The sequence below is a fragment of the Ostrea edulis genome, chromosome 2 (assembly GCF_947568905.1).
Source record: "Ostrea edulis chromosome 2, xbOstEdul1.1, whole genome shotgun sequence".
NCBI lineage: Eukaryota > Metazoa > Mollusca > Bivalvia > Ostreida > Ostreidae > Ostrea > Ostrea edulis.
Genome location: NC_079165.1, coordinates 90,863,391 through 90,883,388, shown reverse-complemented (window position 1 = coordinate 90,883,388; position 19,998 = coordinate 90,863,391). Strand labels below are relative to the sequence as shown.

At 35.3% G+C, this 19,998-nt stretch overlaps 1 protein-coding gene across 7 annotated transcripts in view; it reads left to right on the top strand.

Moving 5' to 3' along the window:
• The first annotated feature begins 5,060 nt into the window (after nt 1-5,060).
• The window catches only part of LOC125678290 (voltage-dependent P/Q-type calcium channel subunit alpha-1A-like), a 54,846-nt gene continuing 39,908 nt past the window's right edge, over nt 5,061-19,998 (top strand). For 2 of the 7 annotated variants that reach the window (XM_056155418.1, XM_056155417.1), the window contains exons 1-7: nt 5,061-5,165; nt 7,595-7,867; nt 13,008-13,111; nt 13,378-13,517; nt 13,618-13,718; nt 14,227-14,394; nt 15,193-15,401. In XM_056155418.1, coding sequence (XP_056011393.1) covers nt 7,678-7,867; nt 13,008-13,111; nt 13,378-13,517; nt 13,618-13,718; nt 14,227-14,394; nt 15,193-15,401 — 912 coding nt within the window. In that variant the 5' untranslated portion in view covers nt 5,061-5,165; nt 7,595-7,677. Of the gene's footprint in view, nt 5,166-7,466; nt 7,485-7,594; nt 7,868-13,007; nt 13,112-13,377; nt 13,518-13,617; nt 13,719-14,226; nt 14,395-15,192; nt 15,402-19,998 lie in introns of those variants that run through there. The other 5 variants (XM_056155416.1, XM_056155413.1, XM_056155414.1 and 2 more) reach the window with 4 other exon arrangements.

Here is a 19,998-nt window from a genome sequence, read left to right as displayed (position 1 = left end):
GGGTCATCCGTAGTTAAAATCAGTGTGCCAAGAACGGTCTAACAATCATTATGAAACACGTCAGACAGCATATGACCCAATGATAGGTTGTATTGACAAACTAGATCGTTATAAAGGCCATAGAATTTGCGAAATGCTGACATTAAACGAGACTGTTGGAACCCTTGTTTGTCAGTAGCCTGCTTCGATTGAAAAACTTACCATAAGCAGAACAAGGTCTTGCGTATCGAATCAGTTGAGATATATGAACACCATATGCAGGTGCTAATGAAATATTGCTACATAAATATGGGAAGTTGACAATGGAGAAGCTGAAATCATCCCGTTTGTTGTAAAGTTGAGTTGTTGGTTTGCGGTTAATATCTACTTTCAATAAAATATCTAAGTATGAAGCAGAAGTGGACGACTCTGTGGGATACCAATAAAAGTTTATCTAATACTCTCTTGAGAAAGAGAGAGAGAGGGGGGGGGGCAGTAAAACGTGAAAAGTGAGGACAAATTTCAACCGATGGACAGAAGTTGTGAGGACAGAATTGCACTATGAGGACAAAAAAAATGTCCTCACAATTACGTCCTCATAAATATGACCCAGAACATGTGAAAGGTGTAGACACAAAATATTAGCTTAGTGAGGACAAATGATGTGAAGACATGTCCTTACTAATAACCCTTCTTTCATAATTCGAAACATCGTCGGAAACCCACGGTCGGTCGCTCTACGATTACCTAGGTAATCATAGAGCCAGTCAAATTAAAATCAGATCTTCTCTAACCTTTACATTGGAGCAGTGTAAATGTTAGAGAAGGTCTGATTTTAATTAGATTGTAGAGAGAGAGAGAGAGAGACTGTGTGTGTGTGTGTGTGTGTGTGTGTGTGTGTGTGTGTGTGTTCTACGACATTCCTGGAATACCAACGCACGTGGGATGAAATTCCAGGGGCAATCACTCGCACCCGTCAGAGATCATCGGAGTCCTAAATGTAACACTGATTGTTCAGCACACCAGTGTAACCGTAATAAGTTCCTGACACCCAATCAATCTAATAGTGTGATATGATATTATGTATATTATTTTTCCCCATTAGGTTTGGGTGTACATAATGCAATTTACAAATGCGAACAAGTCACGGATGGAGATAGAAAAGTAGTACTAATTACAGATTGGTTTTGCACGGATGATAAAAAATGTCCGTGCATCTCCGTGAATTTAACACAAATATTGCGTGACTGGTTTATTGAGGAAATAGTTAGTCATTTTTATTCAAGAAAACTTCTCATAAAGAATTTTATAATTATACATGTCACTTACAATCAATATGACTGAATCCATTTGCCATGCCAATGCTAGGCCGAACAGAACACCGCCAAATCCGACTTTTACCGTCAATGAAAATTGCCTTTACAAAGAACTCGCATCTAGAATGTGTATATCAACATTAATCAAATAAGAGTCAAAATTCTTATCGAATAAAAGGTTATCAAAAATAAATCAAAACATCAAAATTTTCACACTGACACATAAATACGTGTATCAAGATTATTGAATATAAAGCAAGATTCATCGAATATAAATCAAAATTTATTAATATGAATAGCAATATAATCGAATATAAATATCAAGATTGTCGAATATAAATTAAGATTTATCACATATGAATCAAGATTTATCGTATGTAAATCAAAATGTGCGCATATAGATACGTGTACCGGTATCACGATTCTCGAATACATATCAAATTTTTTGCATATAAATATCAAGGGTATTGAATATAAATCAATATTTTCGCACATGAATAACAAAATTATCGAATATGAATCAAGATTTGTATTATGGCAACGTTTTTCACGCCACAGACTGCAGTGCGTAAATTCAGCATAAAATGGTGTTCCTGTAGTAACTCAAAACTCTCCTATTATTCAGTTATTGATATCTTCATAGACAATAAACAGTTATATGTCTATGATATCATGAATTCTGTTGAAGATAGCAATATCTAAATTTTCGCTATCTTTAATCAAGGTAGGTCCATCCTCATGTGATGTCATAGTTCTTGCAAAATCATGAAAATTTGTCTATGATAAAAATATATCTTTTGGGAAAATTTTAATCGCCGTGTATAATAATAATAAAAAAGAATTAGTAAGCTATTTGATAATGAAAAGGTTTATATTTTCTATAGATAATCAATTATAAAATGGTGTCAAGGGCAATAACTCCTAAGCTTGTATATCTCTGTTGTGTGTCTATCATATACAATGATTTCTTCATATCCACAATCAATTCATATAATTCTTGATTGAATTAATATGCGCAATAATTGAATTAAAACTATCTTGAAATAATCATAGTGGAGTCAATGTGTGAACTGATATTGGAAAGACTTAAACAGGGTGGGTTGAGAGGTTTTCCCCTCAGAATGTACAGAGAACAATTTTGAAAATTCAATAATAATTCCTGTCATTTTCGGAACATAATTTCTAAGTAAGTCACTACTAAATAGAAAAAGTCCCCCTCCTTCTAACGATAAAATCATTACGAAACTAATGCAAAGTACATGTATACAAAAGATGTGAAATAAAAGCATTTAAATTGAAAAAGAAAAAAGGGCATGGTAATATCACGACTTTTTAAATTTCATTTTGACGTTATACCATCATGTAGGTCATGATCCATGCCGTTTCAATTAGTCTTTACGCAACATGTTGACTTTCAAATGACAATATGTTGTGTTTTGACACTGTGCTTTACTTAGAGAGCAACAAATCCACCTATATTTATCTAATCATTGCGATATACAACGTTATAACCAGGTAACTAAGACGTTATAACGAGATAACTAAGACGTTATAACGAGGTAATTAAGACGTTATAATGAGATAACTAAGACGTTATAACGAGATAATTAAGACGTTATAACGAGGTAATTAAGACGTTATAATGAGATAACTAAGACGTTATAACGAGATAATTAAGACGTTATAACGAGGTAACTAAGACGTTATAACGAGGTAACTAAGACGTTATAATGAGATAACTAAGATGTTATAACGATATAACTAAGATGGTTATAACGAGGTAATTAAGACGTTATAACGAGATGACTAAGACGTTATAACGAGGTAACTAAGATGTTATAACGAGATAACTAAGACGTTATTCAAGAAATATTTACATTTGCGAGTGTTTCCTAGTATGATAATACTATCGAGATTGACATTCAGTTTTTGATGACATGAAGACTTTCTTGTGGATGAATACAATCACCGTTTCAGTATTTGGGTTATAAATGTACTACATTCACCTGGTTTCTTGCTTGTACGCAATTCGCGTAATGACGTCATAACAGAAACAAAATGAAAACACGCATCAGAATATCTATAATGAGTTTGTTTTGTGAACAGACAAGAATTTCAACTGGAGTATATAAGGTAAGGTAAGTTTTGGCTGGACAGGGAATCGAACCCGGGACCCCTGCGATACTAGTCAGGTGTTCTAACCACTGAGCTATCCAGGCCGATACTCACAGTAAAGCGAAGAAATGGAGGAAGAGTTGTAAGGCTATTTTATGATGATTCCGGGCAACAGCCATCACGGACATGAGCGAGACTGGTTTTGAGATGTTATAGGATTTTGATCACGCGATCAACTCAATTTCATGTCCCAATGAAACTCAAAAAATCATATTCTATTTTTTAAATTGCCGTTTATACCCTTGTTATTTCTGATATTTACATTCTACTTTCATTTCTTCAAAATTCCCAGCTGTCAAAATAAACGTAATATATTCATAAAGATTTATACGCACATTGTTAACATCTGCATCGCATTCATGGGGAAATTGTTATCATTTCAATTGATAAAGATATCAACGACGTAAAGATTGGAAGACAGGCGTTATAACGAGAAAGGTGAAAATAACGAACAGTGATCAATCTCATAACTCCCACAAAAAATACAAAATGTAGAGTTGGGCAAACACGCACCCCTGGACACACCAGAAGTGGGATCAGATGCCTAGGAGGAGAAAGAACCCCCTATCGACCGGTCACACCCGCCGTGAGCCCTATATCTTCATCAGGTAATCCGTAGTCAAATCAGTGTACCAAAAACGGCCTAACAATCGGTAGGAAGTGCATCAGACAGCAATTGACCCAATTATAGGTTGGGAATTAGAACGTTGTACGTAACGAGATCCGCAGTTAAATTAAAAGATAACTAATGCGTTACAAAATCGTCAGGAATATTTACATTTTCATCGTTTTTGCCTTCGACATCTTTACCAATTGAAATAATAATCGTTTCCTCATAAATGTGAGCAATGTACGCTAGAATCTTGATATATATTGTACGACTATTTCAAAGGCTGGAAATTTGGGAAATGAAAGTAAAATGTATAGATAAAAAATAAGTTTAATTTTGGAAAATACATGAGGGTGTGAACGGAAGTTTACGTTTCACAGCAGCATACTTTTCACTGAGTGCTAATGCTTCATGTGTGTACTAACAAAATGTCACAGTTCTTAAAGTGTTTTGAAAGCGTCTATATTATCTGTTTTATTTCATGTCCATATGCCTTTACATCGTTGGAAATCCACGGTCAGGCTTCTCTTCTCTGGGAGACAGACCGCGGGTTTCCGACGATGACGTCAGTGTGACCTTCAGAAACAAATCTAAGGTCAAGTTGTACCCTGCTGGCAACTATTCATTCATAAGGTTTAATTCCCCCATTGTTTGGCATTGCTAAGTTCATATATATGTGCAGCGGTCTTTTTTTTAAATACAGGTCATATGTTTACAACACATGTATACCTTTTTCATCAATTTTGTTTTATCTGAGTCTGGTAATGCTTCATTAAATTTACGGTTATTGTACTATGCTATTTTCTATATGCTACATGTATCCCAATGTTCGACTCAGGAACAATTTCTTTTTGTTTCAAGTGCTTGATGGCACTCGGAATCGAACCCCGGTCTGTCCACTTATAAATAACGATCCGCCTTTAACACGTGAAGTCTTATATACATGCACATTTAATACCAATTTTACATCCGGCTGTCGCGCAGGAAGAGGGAAGTTTTAAAGATATAAATTCACTTTTGTATCATTGTACTGTTAGTAACAGCAAGGACACCTTCACTCTGTTGTAAGTTGACATTCTGCTTGGGTAAGAAAAAATTTTATTTTCTTTTTTTTTTATTCTATTTTATTTTTGAGTTTGAGATCTTTTCGAAAAATCCAAGCCAAGACATGTCAAAAATATTTAGAGAGAGAAAAAAATCAGTGAATGAACGTGTACCTTTTTTTCAATATGAGGATACAAACACGCTTTAATAACTTTATAAACCATCAAAAGCTTACAGCAATATTCATAGATCGTTTAACAGCTAATGTTCCGTTGCTAACGTCAGAAAAATTTAAGAAATGAAGAGCTGGGTACGGCAAGCATCAAAATCGGCCCTGTTTGCATGAGAGGAAAACCGTTATCATTTGTTAAGAACTCCTGTGTATGGATATAACTTTTGTTTTGGGAAATGCACGTGCGTCTATATATGTAGAATCCGAAACTGAGTGATAATCCGGATTTTCATAGAATTTTATGGTTTTGCCACATTTAAATAAAGTTTTCTGTGCAGCCACATCCAGGTAGGTATATCAAACTTTCACGAATACTATTTTTTGGTGCCGATTTAGAATGACACATAAAAATCCCCAACAAACATTTCTATTGTTTGTTGGGTTTTTTTTTTGGGGGGGGGGGGGTTCAAATGTGAAAAGTCAAAAACACGAACGTAATAATTGTAATAAAGGAAAGTAGAAACTTTGTGTATGGACTTGTGATCAATCTCACAACTCCTATAAGCAGTACAAAATAGATAGTTTGGCAAACACGGACCCCTGGACACACCAGAGGTGGGATCAGGTGCTTAGGAGGAGTAAGCATCCCGTCTAATTATCAATGCACGTGTCATTTTTTTCTGCGATATGTTTGTACTATAATGGTGTTTTAAAACATTACTTTCATCGTAAATTCAAGCAAAAATAAATAGATTTAAACTTAGTAGTGTTACACAAAGCTGTGAAAGCCGATCAGGATCACTTATAAAGAAAACAAAAAAAATTTAAAGGCGTGATAATGAGAATCAATGGCGTTCTAAAGCAAAATAAAGGCATAATAACGCGATCAAAGGCGTAATACAGCGAATGAAAGGTGTAATAACGCGATCAAAGGCGTAATAATGCAAAACGAATGCGTGGTAATGCAAAAGGAAGGCATACTTAAATCTAATTAAAGACGTAATAATGCATATAGCAAATGCGTTATATAACGCGAAAGAAAGACGTATTGACGCAAATGAAAAACGTAATACCGCAAATAAAAGGCTTGATAACGCGGAGTAAAATTGAGTTAAATACACATATAGGATCTCCCAAGGTTTGTAGCTGGATACGATTACTATCCAACTCGCTGTGTGTTTTCTATCTCCGAGCCTTTTTTATCTTAACAGAACTTTCCATAACACTTGTAATAGATATAACATACATTGTATAAGGAAATAATATGTTCTAACAATAACGCATTATGGACTTAAATATTTTATGTTGAAGACTGGACCGATTTTGATGCTTATCGTATTTTTAAAATGACGTGAGGGCGTGAACAGCGACGCTTCACGCCAGCAGGTTGTATGAATTACGCGTGCGCTTCACGCCAGCAGGTTGTATGAATTACGCGTGCGCTTCACGCCAGCAGGTTGTATGAATTACGCGTGTGCTTTACGCCAGCAGGTTGTATGAATTACGCGTGCGCTTCACACCAGCAGGCTGTATGAATTACGCGTGCGCTTCACGCCAGCAGGTTGTATGAATTACGCGTGCGCTTCACGCCAGCAGGTTGTATGAATTACGCGTGTGCTTTACGCCAGCAGGTTGTATGAATTACGTGTGCGCTTCACGCCAGCAGGCTGTATGAATTACGCGTGCGCTTCACGCCAACAGGTTGTATGAATTACGCGTGCGCTTCACGCCATTAGGTTGTATGAATTACGCGTGCGCTTCACGCCAGTAGGTTGTATGAATTACGTGTGCGCTTCACGCCAGCAGGTTGTATGAATTACGCGTGCGCTTCACGCCAGCAGGTTGTATGAATTACGCGCTTCATGAAAAATATGTTGGTTTGAAATGTTTTAATTGATACTCTCATGTACATCTTCACAACTGAAGTTTATTTCTCTATAATCAATTGATTTGTGTGCGATATGAAAAAACGCATTAACTCAGTTAACATCCTGGTTGGTCGTATATTGTTTAATGTCCCACAAGAGAAGGCGTCGACATCCTGAAAGATTTGGTTAAATAGGAGGAAAAACTTTTTACACTCGTACTGCGCATGTGTAAGCATCGCTCTCGTTGTATTTATTGCTTGATCCAACACTATTTATTCTACAGAATTATTTCGTTTTTCCTTTGTCACACAAATGTGTTTGTAAGTATGAAAAATATAAAATTTTATCAGTGTTATCTTTTGCATGAAAATTATTTTGAATACAAACCATACAGCTTTAATGCCCGATGGATATAATTTTACAAAATCAGGTTTGAATCAACATGCATGGGCGTAGAAAATTTTGGCAGAGATAGCAATGTGACCATTTATAGGAGACTGGTCCATATTGAAAATGCAGGTGACAAACCGCATGCAGAGGTCTGCGACCAGGGAAGGCGGAGCGCGATCATTAATCGAAGTTGTCAACGATGTTCAAAACGATGTACAGCTGCGCAAATCCATGAAAAACGACAAGTCGCTATTCATATTTAAGAGACAATGTTGCATCAGAAAAACAGCGATATGTTTGACAGATAACAAATATCCTTTTACGAGATATTGAACAGATAATGGATATCCTTTGCATATTTTTCTTTTCCTGTGCGTCTGCTGTAATATAAAACAGACTAGCACACACACGTGTGTATATATATATATATATATATATATATATATATATATATATATATTGATGCGATTATTTAGTGCTTTATATATTAATTAATTGATTATCACATGTATCGTTTAGATCCTAGGGGTAAACGTAAGGTTGGGTGTTATAATTGTTTGTTTGTGCTTTATATTAAATATTCTATACAATTACATCGAGAGATCCACTCTCCTTATAAAATATCTTAAACACTGAATGACACAGCGACTGTGTGAGATTACATCAGTGTGTATAAGTAGCGCTTTAGGAGCATAACAAAACTTCCTTTTTAGGGAAGTTGTTGTGGCCGAGTGGACTTACGCACTGGTTTGACAATCTTGCTAGGCGGTGGGTGCCGTACGTCGCTGGTTCGACCCCGGGCTGGGGCGGAAATTTTCAGTACCTAGTTGTGATTATTTAGTGCTATATATATATATATATATAGATCTCTCTCTATATATATATAAGCATATCTCTCTCTATATATATATTCAATAAATTCTTTTTTCTTGGTATCGGGGTAGAATAAAGTCAAAAAATAAAATCCATTACTCAAACAACTTGGTAAGGTGTATTACAATCAAGATTTTCAAAGGAATTTATCTTGGAAGGAATCAAAATAGTTTTGGAAAATAATCATTTCTTTTTTGATAACAAATACTTTCTTCAAACAAAAGGAACGCCCCAACTTACGCAACTTTAGTTTTGGGTTTTCTTGAGGAGAAACTTTTTACAGAATGCAAATCAGTTTTTGGAGAAGAATTTGACCTGTATATTGAGAAAAACTGGAAACGCTATTTGGATGATTGCTTTATTTTTTGGACCAAATCTTTACAAGATCTACAACACTTCCACAACATGCTGAATCACCTACACAATATACGATTTACAATGGAAATTCACGAAAATGAATTACCTTTCTTAGACATCCTGATTGTAAAGGAGGGGGTGAAAATCATAACAGATCTCTACTACAAGAATACAGATTCCCATCAATATTTGAAGTTTAACTCATGTCATCCATCTCACACCAAACGAAACATCTCTTTTAACATTGCCCGGAGAATTTGCACAATAGTAATAGATGAGGATCGCAGAAATACAAGATTATCTGAGCTTAAAATATTTTTATGCAGACAGAAATATCCACCAAAATTAATTGAAACAGCTATACAAAAGGCTAAAGAAACTTCCATCACAGAATTGCGAACTATTAAACAACATGAAGAAACCAACAACAAAATTCCTTTCGTTCTTACACACAACCCGAGAAATCACAACATATTCAAAACAGCCAAGCAGTTATTCCCTATTCTTCAACAATCAGAAACATTAAATGACCTCATTCAGCCCACGGATATACTCCACAGCAGACGTCAACCACCAAATTTGAAAAAAATTCTCACTAAAGCCAAATTTACATCAAACCCCGAAAAACCAGCAATCTTCAAATGCGAGGATCTACGATGCGGTACTCGCCAATTTATACAAACCGACAACTCCATAACTTTCAAAAACGGAATGAATTTCAATGTAAATTCAACTATGACGTGTAAATCTAAAAATCTACTTTATTGTATGATGTGCCCTACATGTGGAGAAAACTATATAGGTCAAACAGGAACCAAATTGGCTGACCGTGTTCGTGTACATAAACAACAGATCAGAGATCCTACAATAAGAAACACACCGTGTAGCGGACATTTTGATTCGTGCGGGGAAAGCGCAATAGATAAAAGTTTGAGTATTGGATTTTATTTTTTGACTTTATATATATATTTATATAGCTAATAAATAGTCCAATATAAAATCTGCGTAAAATCTAGAGAATGTTAGCGTTCAATATCCTGAGAATTTATTGAACGCTAACTTTGCATTGCGTAAATTGTATGCGCCCGAAACATTCCGAATATGAGCGTTCAATATTGGCGTTACCGTAACGACGTAAACAAGCCAAAATGGCAGACGACGTTCCTCCGAATCTGACAGAGCCGGTATTTGATATTTACTTAAGCAAAATGTTTTACTGTACATAAATTACTAGTATGATGTCCCCATTTACAAAATCAGTTTGCTTCATGCATTAATGACGGGTTAAATATTGAACAGCTAGGAAATGCATGCTGTTTTTGTACACTGCCAATATTGATGAATTCTCGTCTATTTTGGAGTAGTTTGATTGAAAAGGGATATAATTTAACAACTAAATACTTTAGATATATAATAAAAGGGTTATTGAAGGAGAATATTGGCACTCGTTGGTTGTCAAAATGCACTCGCAAGCTCGTGCATTTTTACAGCCAATTCGTGCCAATATTCACCCATATAAGTTCAATAACCCTATAATATATATATATATATATATATATATATATATATATATATATATTATAGGATTAAACATTCTTTTTGAAGAATTTATCGATGTGTAAACTCCGGACATTTTACTCACAAACTGAATAAAAGTGCGAAGCACTTTTATGTTAAGTTTGTGAGTAAAATGGCCGGAGTTTACACATCGATGAATTCTTCAAAAAGAATGTTTGATTCTTATAATTCCAATTCATTCACTTAATTAACAATTGCAAATTTGAATAGTTTCCCCGCACTATGTTATTTGTTTTCAGGCGTGTATGAATACATCGCGATTTCGGATTTATTGATGTATAAACTCTTGTTCAGCTTTATTTTTGTCCAATCAAAACACTTGTAATAAATAACATTGGAATTATATATATATATATATATATATATATATATATATATATATATAAAGCACTAAGTAATCACAACTAGGTACTGAAAATTTTCGCCCCAGCCCGGGGTCGAACCAGCAACGTACGGCACCCACCGCCTAGCAAGATTGTCAAACCAGTGATATTTTATAAGGAGAGTGGATCTCTCGATGCAATTGTATAGAATATATAACACCCAACCTTACGTTTACCCCTAGGATCTAAACGATACATGTGATAATCAATTAATTAATTAATATATATATATATATATATTGTTAAATTATGTAGACATATTGGAATCAGTTGCTTGAAGTAAATTTCTTTTATTAGACACGTATTCAATTTTAGACAGGCATTTCAATACACTATAGGACTTGGAATTCAATAATTACTTTGACCTAATATTGTCATCATTGGTCAGCTTATAATCGAAGTTATGTAACATTAATAATTTATTGTATAGGGATTCTCTTTCTTGTTCATAACATTTACACAACCATAGGAAGTGAGTTTCATTTTCTATGTTATTACTATTGCACAGTTTACAAATTCTATTATTATGCTCAACTCCAATATGTCTTCCTCTTTCAATTTCTAAATTGTGTGAACTCAGTCTAAGCTTTGCCAATGCAGACCTATCTGATTTATATGTAAGGATATCAACATAAGCAGACCTTGAGTTCATTTCATATACATTTCTGAAGAATATAAGTTAATTTGAAACAGATATTTTTGAGTTTTGATATTGTAATACTTGGTCATTAATGCGTTGTGAAATCATATTGATAACAGGTTTTAATGAATTATGAGGTAAAAGTTCAGTCAAAGCAGGAAATCTCAAATTTTCTAAGCAGTGCTTGATATTCATAGCCCATGGATTAGAATCCCATGTATAAATCAAGATCTCATGAGCTAGGGAACTTTTTTGACTCAATTAGATGATTAAGAAATTTCATGGATTGTATCATTAATGATACAATCCATGAAATTAATGCTATAATCCATTTCTGCCACAACACATTAATGACCAAGTATTACAATATCAAAACTCAAAAATATCTGTTTCAAATAATGCACTGCCACTATCAAAAAATATAATTATATTTTTTGATAGTGGCAGTGCATTATTTGATGCATGTATATTCTCTCTTTCCACCTTCTCTTCTTTTTCTATTTTTAAATCTTTCTTACCCCTTCCCCTTCTCTCTTTCTTCCATCCCTCTTTTCTCTTTCCACCTTATCTTTCTTTTTAAATCTCTTTTACCCCTTCTCTCTTTCTTCCATCTCTTTTCTCTCTTACCATTCCCTTTCTCTCTTTCTTTCATCCCTCTTCTCTCCATCCCCTCTCCCCTCACTATCTCTCCCTCCACCCGCCCATTTCTACCCGCCAAACCATAATGATTAAATATGAAATGCACCCTTCTTACACACCTATTAGATAGAGTCAATCTCTGTGTAATGATTCTTATAAGATACGTATGTTGGATATAACTGAAACAGCATGCAGTGATTATACAAATATTTGATAACTGTCAGTTTTTCATTTCAGAACTCAAAAGTCAATGCCATACCAGATAGGTTTGCATACGAACTATGTGAGTGGATCAAAGAATCTAATTTTAAATAAATTGTACATGAGAACACTTTTGAAGATTCATTAGGGATGAAGTAAGGATTCCACTCCTTCCCACCTACTCCCACCCCCACTCGCTCTTTTTTCTCCTTCCACAACCCTTTTCTCTCTTCTATCCTTCCCTCCCATCTTCACTTCCTTCACTCCCTCCCCGCCCATTTCTTCACTCCCTCCCTGCCCATTTCTTCACCTTCCTTCCTTCACTCCCTCCCCGCCCATTTCTTCACCTTCCTTCACTCCCTCCCCGCCCATTTCTTCACCTTCCTTCACTCCCTCCCCGCCCATTTCTTCACCTTCCTTAACTCCATCCCCGCCCATTTCTTCATCTTCCTTCACTCCCTCCCCGCCCATTTCTTCACTCCCTCCCTGCCCATTTCTTCACCTTCCTTCCTTCACTCCCTCCCCGCCCATTTCTTCACCTTCCTTCACTCCCTCCCCGCCCATTTCTTCACTCCCTCCCCGCCCATTTCTTCACTCCCTCCCCGCCCATTTCTTCACCTTCCTTCCTTCACTCCCTCCCCGCCCATTTCTTCACCTTCCCTAACTCCCTCCCCCGCCCATTTCTTCACTCCCTCCCCCGCCCATTTCTTCACTCTCCTTTACTCTTTACCACCACCTTGATAATTAGATATGAATTATACAACCCTTAACACTTCTTAGATGTTTCGAAATTTTTATTCTGTGCGTCATCTTAGCTAATTGTATTGTGCTGGCGCTGGCAGAACATCTACCAAACAATGATAAAACAAAGAGAACCATGGAGCTGGTAAGATTTAGACACCGCACGAATTTACTTTATTTATCATGGTTACACATATCTAAATGTATATAGTGCCTTACATGATTGGAATGTACTTTACAAGCTGATGCAGAAGAACCACGTGAACATCTGAATATACATGTAAATAATGATATTGTGAACATAGGCAATGGAGATAGGAAATGTCTGATAAAGAATGAGAGAAACACAAGAGAAAATATGAGGAAACTTAACCTTGTATAGGACTTTTAATTCGCTTTCACTCTTTTCAGGAGAAATCAGAGGTGTATTTTCTGTCCATTTTTACCGTTGAAGCTGCACTGAAAATAATTTCGCAAGGTTTCATAATCGGGAAGACTGCTTATCTAAAGGACCACTGGAACAAACTTGATTTTTTGCTGGTAATTTTGGGGTATGTCCATACTTACACCGATATTTAAAGCTATTGTATTGTATTGAAATGTGTTGTCTGTAGCGAAGCATTACATCATATTTCATATTTTGTTTAACAGCCTTTTGGAATATTGTGTGAATATTATGCTGAAATTCAATTTTACGCTGCTGAGATTGACTCGAGTCCTGCGGGCTATTAGATTTGTATCTAAAATCCAAAGTAAGATTTGCTTTATTTTCAGCCTAGTTCACTTTAAAAATATCTCATGTGATCCGTTCAAACATCGAATCACCATGAAATACACCAGAAACTACTAAAATTCGATGTTTGGATCCGCTCCACGCTACGCCATGCGTTTGCGGCACTTTGTACCATAGTTTGGCGTGCTTTCTTTTGTTAAAAGTGTGAGTTATCTGTACATAACCAACAATATTATATGGGGTAACTACTACACGTACGATGGTAAATTCATCGTATTTATAAACAACGGTGCCGTTTAAGCCCTTTGATATGAATTTTAAAAAAAACCAAGATCCTCGATACTGACTTTTCGGTTTTGAAAAGAATATTGCACAGAAAATATTCATCTCAACACGTCCAATCTTATTGTGAATATTCCATACTTTAAGTGTAAATAATTGTAAAAAGCTCTTGCAAAATAAATCTTGTAAAAATTAATACTTTTCAATTGTGCAGTACGGCGTGTAGTTGTTTGGACATATTTCAGAGATGAGGGGAGTGGCCATGACTATTTTTCGGAGCGTGTCTCTACTAGTGCCAGTATTCGTCTTGGTTATCATGACAATGATAATTTTTGCCATTTTGGGCATGAACTACTACAAGGGTGCGTTCAACAGAACCTGCTTTAATAGTGACTATGAAATGCAATGTCACGGTAAGTATTCGATAAACACATCAAAACAAAGCCATATCCATAACACTTTCCTCGCCTGTTGCATTAACACAGTTGTCAAATTGAAAAAAAAGCCTAATATCTACACCTTGGCGCAAGGCCGAATTCGTCACTGCGATATCTTGCAGAGAGATAAAAGAGTAAAATGCAAGATAACCTAAAACAATTGTTACATAATTCTGTAAAACTTTTCGTAAAGGTTTTAATATTGCTAAAACCCCATATATACCATGAAATTTCGTACGAAACCACCTTTATTTTTGTATTATTCACAAATCTTTGCTTGAAAATTCAATGGAAAACATTGCCTACAATTGAATCCCTTATAAAACGTCTTTTTATTGGTGCATTTCGTAAAATGACCAATTTACATTATTGTTCGATCATATAACAGAAAATCTCACGTAAGCACAACGTATGATACCCAAGGTTTGGATACCACGGAAGAAGTAGGATTTTGTTGTGTTTACGTGAGATTTTCTATTATTTGATCAAACAACAATTTAAAATCGGTCATTGGTACATGAAATATTCCATTAAAAAGACGTTTCTGAAGGATTTTTGGATCATGTTTTCCAATGAATGTACCAGAAGGTATTTGTGAATATTTACAAATAGTTTAACAAAATTCTATAACAAATATGTGGTTATCCCATGTCTTTGAATACGCATTGCAAATAAATGGCATTGATTTAGTGTATGTGATATGCATTATAATTTACGTCTGTTAAATACGGAAACATATCTTTGTGTAAGAAAATAGAATAATGTTTTGAACAGAAAAAAAATGCCATCCTAAGATGGTGGAATCGCGGCCTTGTCAAGAAGACAGAGAGGGCACTGGCCACCACTGCACTGAAAACAGTACGTGTAGCCGTTACTGGGTGGGGCCTAACGAAGGTATTACTAGTTTCAACAACATCGGTGTTGCCCTGCTGACAGTCTTCCAGTGCCTAACCATGGAAGGATGGACCGACTTGTACTACTTTGTAAGTCAACAATCACGAGACATAAACACGAGATAAATTGATGTTTTAGAAGTAGATTTATATCAAAAGTGTCATTGAAAATTATAAAATCTGTTATCAAATACTAAGTGTAATATGTTGTACGGTGTGACCGTTAAGACGAGCGAATTAAGCCCATTAACATCTTGCAACACGACTTATAGACATTTTATCCGCCTCCCCATTTAACGCAGGAAATATAACGCGGTGGATGTAAACAGTTACATTGTGACGTCATATTAGGTGCAATGTTTTCCCCCTTTTAAAACACGTTCCCCTCCAAACTAAGCAAAAACAAAACGTACGAAGCTATGAGAAAGCTAACGTTTATGGTACTTTCTAAACAATTTGATTATTTTAATTTCGGGTGGTCAATGAAGTATACCACAGTGACGGCGACATTTTCCCAGAAGGTCCTCAGTACTCCTTGCTTGTCGTAAAAGGCGACTAAATGGGGCGGTCCTTCGGCGGATGAGACCGCAAAACAGAGGCCCTGTGTCACAGCAGGTGTGGCACGATAAAGATCCCTCCCTGCTCAAATGCCATAAGTGCCGAGCATAGGCCTAAATTTTGCAGCCCTTCACCGGCAATGGTGACGTCTCCATATAAGTGAACAATTCTCGAGTTTATGGAGCACCAATCATCAATTCAATCATTGATCTCTTTAATGGAATTAATGCACGCATTAAATCAATTATTGCTCTCATCAAATGAATTAATGCGCGCTTCAATTCAATTATTGCTCTCATCAATTGAATTAATGTGCGCATCAATTGACTTAATGGGAGCAATAATAGATTTGATGCGCGCATTAATACAATTAAATGCTCTCTTTAATTCAATTGATAAGAGCATCAATTTCGTAGAAATATTGCTCGCAATATATGATTTAGAGCTCGGTATAAATAATTTGATGATATCTTTACTTCACATGAAGATATCTTTAATTGTTTACAATGATTTTGTATAAGGAATTAATCCGCACATCAATTCTATTAAAGAGAGCAACAATTCAATTAAAGAGATAATTAATTCAATTGTGGATATGTTGAATTGAAGATATTTTTAATTATATAGTTGCTCTCTCTAAAAGAATTATTGCTCTCTTCAAATGAATTAAAGATATCATTAATTCAATTGAAGAGAGCAATAATTGAATTAATGCGCGCATTAAATCATTTATTGCTCTCATCAAATGAAATAATGCGCGCATCAACTCAATTATTGCTCTCATCAATTGATTTAATTGATGAGAATTTATTTCAATTATTGCTCTCTTCAATGGAATGTAGCGCGCATCAATTTAATTGTTGATATAATTAATTCAATTAAAGCGTGCATCAATTCAGCTGAAGAATTAATGCTATCATCAATCCAATTAATGCGCGCAATAATTTAGAATTGAAGATATCATTAATTATTTGAAGAGATCTTTAATTAAATTGTTGCGCGCATCAAATGATTTGATGCTATCTTCAAATAATTGAAGATATCTACAATGATTTGAGTTTATTTTATTTGGCTCTCCATACGAGTTGGACATTAAACAATATTTAATCAATCAATTATGGTAGACATTGGCCCGATAAAGAATTCTCACTACTACGTCCATAAACGCCATGCATAGGTGAAAATCTATGGAGCTTCACTTACAGCTTCTTACGAAAATACATTTTTCACATCAGTTCTTGAATCCAAATGACCATTGCTTTTTCGTACAAAGTGGCAAGTATTTGGTATTTGTCCATGATATAAATGTGAATAGGGTTCAAGTTCTGCGTCCGTGTAATGGAATGTTGTGGGTTGAGAAGAAATGGAGTTGTTGCTTTCAAAATTCATTTGGCATAAGAGAGGGACTTCCCATAGACATATGATTTTAGATGTTTCAGACAGAATTTTGGAGGTAAAATTTCTTCTGGGTCTTCACGGTAACGTCATATGCATCGTAATATACGATGACGATGCAATTTCATGTTCGATTATATACAGAATATCCCCTCAATGTCCGTCATTCGTTCGGCCATGTTGTGTACGAATAACGAATAAGTTTCATAACTACTATTAAAAAGGTGAAGATAGCGAACAGTGGTCAATCTCATGAATCCCATAAAAAATTAAGAGTAGAGCAAATACGGACCCCCTGAGATACCAGAGGTGGGATCAAAAACATCCTCTGTTGACCGGTCACACACGCCGTAGTCCCTCTATCTTAATCAGGTGAACGGAGTTATCCGTAGTCAAAACCAGTCGGTCTAACAATTGGGATGACAACATTCGACTTAATGACATTTTGTATTTGAATAAGATCATTATAACGACAATATAATTTGCAAAATGTTGACTTTAAACGAGACTGTTGAAACCCCTGTAAATTCAACTTATTTGTCAATATCAATATCGATTAAAAATTGATCATACACAGAACTTGTCGTTATAATGCTCTTGCGTTCCAAATCCGTTGAGAGACATAAACACCATATGTAGATAGAAGTAATCCTTTTTGATCTGGGAATATAATCTCGCATTATCACAAGTGTGAGATTGACTTTATCTATGTGAGACACCCATGTGAGATTTTTCTGTCTGACACGGCATATGTTCTATAATTTACGTTACACGATGACGTAAAGTTCTTTAAATTTAATGTGATATAGCTCTCTGGTGGACAGCCTTGGGTATTTTTTATAGTGTAAGCCATTTTCGGGTATGCTCTTTCTGCCTGTCTAATTAACTTTTGCATTGAAGTTCAAATAAGCCTTTTGATGATTTTGAATTTTCTCAAAGCTCCTGAATTTATGCACCACACTGTAGGTAAAATGTGAGAGAAATAATCTTTTATTATTTACTCGTGTGGGATAGGGAAATTGTTAATGAAATCTCCACCTTTAAGGACAAAATTTAGATTTTCTGTATTACGTCATTCTAACACAATATCATCAGGTTCTTGCATACACTGTTCTAAACGAACCTCGTTTCTTTAATCAACAAAGGAAAATCGTTTCATAAAGAGGTTTGCACCTGAGATTTAGAGTAATGTTAATTTTTTGGAAAGTGTATTTTTTAATTGGGGTCACATTGCTTGTCATTGTTCTAAACATGACATATTGCACTTAAAATTGACTCGACATTTATTCACATGATTTGTCTGTTGGTGTCAACACAACATAAGCAACATAAATAAATCATTACATAGATACATAATCATGTCTCCTAACACTACAGATAAAAAGTTTGATACACGTATTGGAAATAAATGACATTTTTGCCCTTGATATACGAAAAAATTCATGATATCAAATATAAGAGTTTAAAGGGACATATTAGGAATAGTTTCAATTTCTAAAATTTCACATAATTTTCAAGGTCTTGTCTTAAAATTTAAAAAGTAGTGGGGCTACATATCAATTTTTAGAAATTATTGGCGAAAATGATTTTTTATACAAAATTTCGAGTAAATTAATTTAAACTTTAAGAATCGGTATTCTGCTTGGGAAAATGTATCAACCAAATTAATAAATTACAATATTTGACCTAGTTCCAAGTTTGAACTACTTGTATCATAAGTTATAAAACTGAAATACACGTATAGGAGTATAAAAAGAAATATTGGATGAAAATATAAACTACAATATCATGCAAATTTAGATCTCTTTGATTAACTAATCCTTCCGCCACAAAATATAGTCCCTGCCAAACCCTTTCAAGCTTTGAATGACACATTTTTTTCCAACTGGATAGGATTCAGTACTAGATGTTTAATATGTTTGCACCAATGGGATCAGTATTGAAGCAGTAAATACTTAGTTGTAACATCCTGCGCGGTTGTGCCCAAAAGCTCAGGCCTGGATTTCTCAAAAAGAACTTAATTCGAAACGTGGACTTAAGTTTTGACCGTTCAAATAAAAGAAAACCCAATCTTCAGTTTGATATTTCTTCGAGAAATCCAAGCCAGGAGCTAACTTCCTTAAAACCACAACATTGGTACACATTAAGGCATTTCTGCTGAGACTCCTTTCATTTGAAGCTCTATGTTATTTTGAGTTCATTCAGTGACCGTGGTTAGGGATTGCAGACGCTGTAGTGTAAGAACTTCCGCTGAAAAAAAGCCAATGGGTTGAGGTCTGGTGAGTGAGGATACCATACTGTGGCCATTGGGTAGGATATAAATCTGTCACAAAACGCTTCCTTCAACCAGTTTAAATCTGCAAACAAATTGTGGACTGTCGCTCTATCCTGTTAAAACAATGGTTTGTAGATATATTTTCTAAGCAAGCTAGGTAAGAATTTTGTTCTCAGCGATCGGTATTAATGCTTTGAGTTTAACCGTTGTTGTTTCTCCGTTCTACTCAAAAGAGAAAGGTCCGTCATGCCAAGAGACTGAATCAAATGACCAGTCATCGTAGGCTAATGAGTATCCGATGGCAAGACAAAATACAAGACATCGAGGTTTTATCTCGTGCAAAATAGCCCTCGATATACGTTCCCCTTCACTCTCAAGTTCGTTAGAATGGCCATATTTACAGAATGCTAGACACAAGAATCGCTAAACAACTTGTTTGGAGAGTTATCTTGCGGAACT